The 8,498-nt window shown below is 38.5% G+C and overlaps 1 protein-coding gene across 4 annotated transcripts; it reads right to left on the reverse strand.

Annotated features, from left to right (window-relative positions):
- Positions 1 to 41: 41 nt before the first annotated feature.
- LOC140542977 (uncharacterized) lies at positions 42 to 7,606 on the reverse strand. Of its 4 annotated transcripts, none has more exons than XM_072665948.1 (8): positions 7,539 to 7,606; positions 3,460 to 3,762; positions 3,003 to 3,302; positions 1,838 to 1,885; positions 1,485 to 1,541; positions 1,129 to 1,179; positions 266 to 319; positions 42 to 184 (listed from the first exon to the last, which is right to left on the reverse strand). In XM_072665948.1, the coding sequence occupies exons 1-8, from the start codon at positions 7,591 to 7,593 to the stop codon at positions 45 to 47; spliced, it is 1,008 nt and encodes a 335-aa protein (XP_072522049.1). In that variant the 5' UTR covers positions 7,594 to 7,606; the 3' UTR covers positions 42 to 44. The 4 variants fall into 4 exon arrangements, 2 of the variants coding, with proteins under 2 accessions (XP_072522049.1, XP_072522048.1); XM_072665947.1 differs by lacking the exon at positions 7,539 to 7,606 and adding an exon at positions 3,947 to 4,038; XR_011978163.1 differs by lacking the exons at positions 42 to 184; positions 266 to 319; positions 7,539 to 7,606 and adding an exon at positions 3,947 to 4,038 and having other exon boundaries at positions 1,164 to 1,179; positions 1,485 to 1,538; positions 1,838 to 2,859.
- Between the last annotated feature and the right edge of the window lie 892 nt (positions 7,607 to 8,498).

The following is an 8,498-nucleotide window of genomic DNA, read 5'->3' on the forward strand; positions in this document are numbered from 1 at the left end:
TATTCTGAGTAGGGCTGGATGTTTGTGAAGGTTTTACTGTTTGATTAGTGTAATGAAGTCTGAAGCTGTAACTCATGGGCTCTATCAGAGGTTTTGGTAACAGGAGGTGTACTGGATGCTACAGATAGTGCTGTAGTTGTTGGGCCTTTAATGAGCACCATGTGTGTGGAGAACAGTGGAGGAGCTGCAGAGAGAAATACACATTATTTCAGGAAGAGCATAAGAGGATAGTACTGAACTGTGTTAACTGAAGAAATGATCTAACCTGCAGTAGATTTCTCTACTGTTGTAGAGGACTGTACTGGTGCAGGAAGCAACACTAACAAAAAAGACACAAAGTTCAGTAAATAAATACATTCTGTAATGGTGTGTCACTGCAGACTCTGCAGGTGAAATATATGTAGAAGTTAATGCACAGTTGAGCTTATGCATAACTGACCTAATAAATTGTATTTGTCCCTCATTGGAGAGCAGATAGACGAGTCAGAGTTCAGTAAATAATCACAGCTCACTTCTCAGTCTACCAACATTAAGTTATGTAATAACTTAATAATATATAATATAATGTATAGCGTATAAAATAACATTGCGGCAGGAACTTTACTACATCACCCGTGACATTGGTCTTTGCCTGCTATTTACTGAAACAAGGTGCATATGAACCCATTCAGAAATTCATTTTCAGACTTAATTCTCAAATTAGAAATAATGAACAATAGTAAACAGATTAAAACATGTGGCTTCAGTTTTCATTCAGGCAGCTTAAAACTATTCTCATTAAATTTCACAAGTTCAGCTGACTGGATGATACACAGCATATGTGTGTATGACATATTTATACAAATACATTTGAAATCAATTGTAATTGATTGTGATATTAACATGATGTAAGATGACTTGCTTTTTGAAGGATCTACTGAATTCTGGTGAATTCTTGGTTAACATCTGTTTTTACAGTTGTAGCAGAGAATGAAGGTCATAACAGGTATAAATACTGTCTAATATTGCATGATACCATTATTTGAAAAAGATAATTAATTAATAATTAATTAAAGCCAAACATGACAGTATGAATTCATCTGTGCTGTACTGTGTACTGTACAGTCCACTAGTTAGTTTGTTATTTACCTGTTGTGGCTTTCTTTTCTGATGTAGAACACACTTCTGTCTCTGTTGAATCTGGGAATTATACATGCATTTGAATAGCTTGTTATGGTCTTAATGGTTTAGCAAAGATGATTTAGTGATTCAGTCTTTAATCTGTGAGCAGCATGATAATGGTTAGTTTTTTACAACTGTAAGAACACAACAGAGCTCATCATTCGAGTGTAAATATCCTGGACCTCTGTTAGTGTGTGACTCTGTTAGTGTGTGACTCTGTTAGTGTGTGACTCTTAGTATGTAGCCTTTTTTTATTAAAGCTGGGGCTACACTACACAACATAATATTGAGAGAGCATCAAATACTTAATGTCAGAACCTCACCAGTGAGTGAAGGTGTTGTGGGCTCAGTGCGTAGTGTGGAAATTACAGGTACAGCTGCTGAAAATAGATTTTAAAATGTGTAAAAATATCTGTAAGATATCAACAAGAGAAACAAGAAATGAATTTTGAAAAGGCTGCGTATGTCCTTCTTAACCCCTTACAGCCCATGGACCACCAGCATGCCAAAAGTGTTATATTACGTCTATTACCAAAGAATAGCCCCACCAGAAGTCCCTGTGGTCACTTTTAAGTATTAAGGGGTTAATCAGTCCATGCTGGAGCTGCAGCCATTAAATCATTGCATGTTCTCCATATTCACAAATGTGATATTAACAACTGTTACAGTGACTCACTTTCTGGAGGATTTGTTGGACTTTGCTGGGTAACTCGGGTCCTTAAATCTGTAGGAGAGTAGAGAGGTTGTAACATAGGATTAATATGATATATGATCTTACATCTTACCATTTCTACACTAAATATACCCTGCAATTTCAGACATTTTTACAAGTGCGGCACATTAACTACCTAAACTGCATTGTACCACGTAGAAGTGTTTAGGACAAAACAGACACTGTAAATGCTGTAGTAATTACTGTCTCTCAGAAAAAAGATGAGAGTGAGATCAAGGGTGTTTAATCTACCCATTTAGTTTATTCTGAGTAGGGCTGGATGTTTGTGAAGGTTTTACTGTTTGATTAGTGTAATGAAGTCTGAAGCTGTAACTCATGGGCTCTATCAGAGGTTTTGGTAACAGGAGGTGTACTGGATGCTACAGATAGTGCTGTAGTTGTTGTACCATGTGTGTGGAGAACAGTGGAGGAGCTGCAGAGAGAAATACACATTATTTCAGGAAGAGCATAAGAGAATAGTACTGAACTGTGTTAACTGAAGGAATCTAACCTGCAGTAGATTTCTCTACTGTTGTAGAGAACTGTACTGGTGCAGGAAGCAACACTAACAAAAAAGTTCAGTAAATAAATACATTCTGTAATGGTGTGTCACTGCAGACTCTGCAGGTGAAATATATGTAGAAGTTAATGCACAGTTGAGCTTATGCATAACTGACCTGATAAATTGTATTTGTCACTCATTGGAGAGCAGATAGACGAGTCAGAGTTCAGTGAATAATCACAGCTCACTTCTTTGCTCCTCACTGACTGCAGACGGTTGAACAGATCATTTCTAGAAGCTGTAAAAATACAGACCAACTTCCCAGAGTTCCTCCTTCGAGATTCTGTCTTTATGAACTGCAGGTGTCCAGTGTAGAGACTACATCTAAAATCAGCACTTCCTGACCCTGACAGTGGTATTTCACATACAACTGTGAACTCGTCAAGTGGATTATTGTATTCGACACTCATCATTGGTTTCTGATCTGCAGAAGAAAAAATAACACTCTAAAGAACTCTTAAAAAACAAGTGAAGAACTTCATCCATTAATTAAACTTATCCAGTAAAGCAGTTAATTAGGAATGGCTCGATTCAAGCAGTGATCATCACGAAGTGTCAGAAGCTTACCCAGGATCATTACAGGAGCTGGGAGAGAGTGAGGAGAAGGTTTAGACACTCCTGATACACTCACACTGTAGTGACAAACAACACTGACTGGTCCAGCAGACCTAGAACTGCGTCCTGACCAAATGGTCAGTTCAGGAGCAGTGAGTGAGAGCTGACAGGAAGGAGAGAGTTTTGTATTTTTCTCGTTTCCCTCAGGATAGAAGTAACACTGAGACACTTCAGCGTACGGAGCCTTACAGTCCAGCAGCACTGAACCTCTCTCTGTGATGACTGCAGGAGACACAGAGAGCTGAGGAGCATCTGCAACATACAGAGAGACCCATGCTGGAACAATCACAGTGAAGTACCACGATAATTAAGTCACTCATAATAAAGCTGCTATTCTGTATTCTTCTGCTTAAATTAGAGGGTGACACTGGATAAGAATTTCTAGTAAAAGCGGATTCTAGTAGCTTACCCAGGATCAACACAGGAGCTGGGAGAGAGTGATGAGAAGGTCGAGAACCTGGTGCCTCCAAAGTGTAAAAACAAATGATGTTAACTGGTTCAGGTGAACTAGAAGGTCGTCCTGTCCACAAGATCAGTTCAGACCCAGTGAGTGAGAGCTGACAGGATGGGGAGAGTTTTACATTTGTCTTCTGACCCTCTGGATAGTAATAACACTGAGACACTCCTTCATATTGAGCCTTACAGTCAATTTGCACTGAGCCACTCTGAGAGATAACTGTAGGAGACACCGACAGGGTGGGCCGAGGAGGATCTGTAAAAGACAGACCATCAAACACACTGGATAACAGGGTAACTGTGTTTCTGAACACAGAGTCAAACACAGTCTACATCATTACATCATACTTCATTACATCAAAGCTCTCAGTCTGCAGTTATTTCTTTCCCATAACAGCAACTTAATGAATGAAAAGCAGAAACTGCTGAAGGAGACTCACACTGAGGATGAACTTCCAGAATCAGATGGAGAAAGAGCAGAATGAACAGAGCCATTTCACCAACTCCAGATGAAGTGAGAGCATCTAGACGCTCGTCTCAAACAGTTCACAGTTACAGGAAAACCACTTGTGTTCACTTCTGGTTTGTCAACGGAAAAATCATTTCCCCATTTAGCTCTTCAGCATGGGTCCTGATGATCTCACGCACAGCTAGCTGTAATATGTACATGTTAGTGATCTGCACTACAGCAAACTACAATCAGTAGTTTAAAAGAAATAACAGTGAACTGTTCTGAAAACAGTACAGGAGTGTAGGTGACCAGTTTGAGAGGTAATATTTGTTCAACTTGCAGCTGGTTCACAAAAACTGTCTAAGTGTAGAAACAAGACACTATACCCAGCTACACAAGCTACAGAGATTAGATATAGCCTTTATATTCAATCTGCAGCAACACCACTCTCTCCTCCTAAAGACATCTAATAGCAGTGTTCTTATACTGTCCACCAAAGGGGGAATTCCAGCTCTTAAGACGCTGCAGTAAGACTGTGAGTTACTTTTATGTGTTTTGAGATTTTATTGGGAAAAATGCTCCTCCAGGTGGTTAAAGTTACGGCACATGTTGAGCAACAGTCCTATGCTGATCATTTATGAGTAAGTAAAATAAAGCCATGGTTTAAGGGTAGCTGATGCATGTAAGCCACAGTATGGTCCAGTAGCTGGTGGTCAGTTTATTAGGCGTTGTAAAAATGATGTATAGGACGGAATTATTTATTCCTGAGCGGATTTGTGATTCATTTTTAAAGCGTTTTCTTCTTTTGCTTGTATTCATTAAAACACTCATTACAGCCACCAGTTCTCACCAGAACAGAACCTTCATGGTCAGTGGTGGAGACTGAGGCCTGCTGCGTTCTTCTATAGTTCAGTGTGGTCGTTCTACAGAATGTGAATCTTAAAAGAGCAGCTTTAAAAATAACAGAGCGTCTAGAAGACTGCATGTCTCGCAGCTTAAAACGTGTGACGTGACAGAGAGCATCAGAACACCTCAGAAAAGTTTCACACTGTAAACATCACAACTAGTTACCAGATAATCAGACTTTCAGTGAATTTCCACACTCTGAAAATGAACCAGCAGTGTTTTATTTTTGTCAACATTAAATGAATGAAGTTTTTTTCTTTAAATAAGTGATTTACATGAGTGAGCTTTAAAACCAGAGTTTTCATTTATGAATTGTGTTTATTTAGAAAACAAATACAAACAAACTACACTGAAATATTCACATTGAGTTTAATCAGCAGCTGAATTTTAGATTGGAAAACAAGATCATTGTGTGTTTGAATTGAATAAAAATATGAGGAATGATTAAACTGAGTTTGTATAACATTTTAGTGCAGATGATTTATGATTTAATATAAATGTTAATGATAACAGCAATACTACTACTACTACTAATAATAATAATAATACTTTTATTGGTAAAAAAACAACAAAAGCAATATTATTAAAAGTAATCATTTCAATCGACAAAAAAAACAACAACAAAAATGGACGTCTATAATAAAAAGGACAAATTACACATTTCAGACACATAAATCCACAACAACATGCAAAACATTTGAAAACATCTGAAAGAATATCACTGCTGCTCAATGAAAAACTTCTCCCTGTTTAATCTCTCTTTAGCTCTTGGTTTTTAGTTTTCTCCAATGTTTTGAACCCTGTATATTCTCTATACACGGTGTACATAGTTTTGGGTGAATGGACCAATAGAAATGCTCTAAATTACTTGGAAAAACTAGTTTTTTTGGGTCTTAAGCAAAGTTAGAACCGGATACATGCAGGGAGTGAGACGGACAGAAGAGAGATGACAGTTCGGCTAGATAGTTAAGAACACATCATGTAGGGTTTTCTCAGTGAGAAGTATAAGACATTACTGTGGGAGGGTTTCACACTTATACTGAGGTACAGGATTCGAAATGGTTGGTGTGGCACAATGGATAACAACCCTACAAACAGCTTTCATTTTAACTGCTGTACTTTCAGATTCTCTTTAGGCCAAACTCACACCAAGCTGCAGATCATCTACTTCAATACACTGATCCTGTGAAGAGTGTTCACTAACCATATCTGTACAAAACTGGACCAGTCTTCTGTTTGCCGTCCATCATTTAGAGAAAGCTGAAGGGTTCCTCTTTATTCTGGGTGGAGAGTGTGTAGACCACCTCTGTGTAAACAGACCCTTCATCTGTAATGAGACATTCTGATGGTTAAGCGTTCACTGCACATTTACCAGAGGACTGAGGTGTGAGAAGGAGTTTCTAGAACTTGTGAGCTCACCCGCAAATCTGCAGAGTCACACCATGATCAGCCCAGTCAGCCCAGTCCAAACAGGAATGTAGAGACGTGAGATATTCAGCTTCACATCACAGCAGAACTGTCTTAAATACTGAGAATCTGAAACTTATTTTTACCAAGATCAACTTTAACCTTCCTCACCTCCCAATCTTCTGCTTCCCTGTAAGAAAAGTGACATTTATGGATTAATACTAATGTTCAATAACTGATGAGCAGAGCTGGTCTGTTAAATCCCTCTAAGAGTTCATGAATGTTAAATGCTGCAGTTAGAAAATATTGAACTATGCTGAAACTCCTTCAGTGGATTATTCACATAAGGAAAAGAGCCGTTGGTTCTTCACTGATGACATCATTAAATGAAGGTTCTGTTCATTAATAGAAATAAACTCACTAGGAACTGTGCAGGTCCAGACCATTAGTCCGATCAGTAGTAGTCCAGCAGCACTGGCACTCGGTACTACAATTCGCCACACTGAGGCATAGAGAACATTTTCAGAGAAGATGACTGGAGCTTAAACTACAGCACAGGTTTAAGTTGAGAGAGTTAATAAAGAGCTTAAAGTGCCTAAATACGCACACACACACACACATATATAATATATAATATATATGATTCGTATAATGATCTCTAATGATTTGTATGCATAAAAATGTGTGTTACTAGTTGTTGACTCTGTTGTGGTGATCAAGTGGTTTGAGGAATCTGAAACACACAGATCACACAGATCAAAGCCTGGTCTTCATTACTGAGTGCCGGGAGAATTACACAGTGTTATACTATATAATCAATAACATTTGACCCTGTGTGCAGATACGGTATGTGGGTATATCATTTCTGTCTAACAAAAATATTCTGTCTATAATGACAGCTTAACAGTAGACTATAGCAAGGAGAAGCTGTAGAGTGCAGTAGTGGGGAATCATGCAGGTGAAAGAACATGCATTTCTAAACATACTCCATATTTTAAACACACTGATGCTGCAGAGAGTGACAGTCACACATTTCACCACAGTAAAATGTAAAGTGTCAAGTGCAGCACAGTAGCTACCTAAGCAGTGTGCTGCATTGTAACATGTAGAAGTGTTCGGGACAAAACAGACACTGTAAATGCTGTAGTAATTATTCTTCTGCTTGAATAAGAGGGTGACACTGAATAAGAGAGAATTTCTAGTAGAAGCTGATTTCCCATAACAGCAGCTTAATGAATGAAAAGCACAAACTGCTGAAGAAGACTCACACAGAGGATGAACTTCCAGAATCAGATGGAGAAAGAGCAGAATGAACAGAGCCATTTCACCAACTCCAGATGAAGTGAGATCATCTAGACGCTCGTCTCAACAGTTCACAGTTACAGGAAAACCGCAGTCATACACTAAATATACCCTGGTACTCAAGTCAGTTCTGGTACTCACAAGTTCAGCACATTACCTAATCTACCTTAACGGTGTGCTGCATTTTAATATGTAAAGGTTTTTGGGACAAAACAAACACCATAAATACTTCAGTAATCAATGTCTCGTGTTCACAGTAAGGGTTTAAGAAGATTATTACTTAAAAACCTGTTTAGTTTATTCTGAGTAGCACTGGATGCTTGTAAGGTTCTTGCTGTTTGATTAGTTTAATGTAATATATAATATATACTAGTAAAATGTACACTGTAGTGTAAAGTCAAGCTGTATCTCAGGCTCTATCAGCTGTTTTGGTAACATGAGGTGTACTGGGAGCTACTGTTAATGCTGCAGTTGTTGGGACGTTGGTAGTGATGAAGTGTGTGGAGGAAACTGGAGGAGCTGCAGAGAGAATTACACATTATTATAGAGCAGTTCTGATAGTTTAGGAGGGTAGCATTGAACTGTGGTAACTGAAGGAATGATCTAACCTGCAGTAGACCTCTCTACTGTTGTAGAGGACTGTTAGGTGCAGGAAGCAAATCTAATTGTTACTAAAAAGTTGCTAAAAGTTACACACAATAATACACACAATATGATAAATCATATTTCTCACTCTTTGGAGAGTGGGTGGACGGGTCAGAGTTTAGTGAACTGCCCAACTACCCAGAGTTGCTGCTTTGTGGAATCTAAAATCAGTGCTCATATTGTCCACCAGAGGGCATTACAGCTCTGGAATTGAATTGGTAACTAGTTTATTTTGAAAATGAGTTTTCATGAACGTGTAAGGGGTCAGTCTGTGCTGCCGC

The sequence above is a fragment of the Salminus brasiliensis genome, chromosome 21, assembly GCF_030463535.1.
Source record: "Salminus brasiliensis chromosome 21, fSalBra1.hap2, whole genome shotgun sequence".
Taxonomy (NCBI): Eukaryota; Metazoa; Chordata; class Actinopteri; order Characiformes; family Bryconidae; genus Salminus; species Salminus brasiliensis.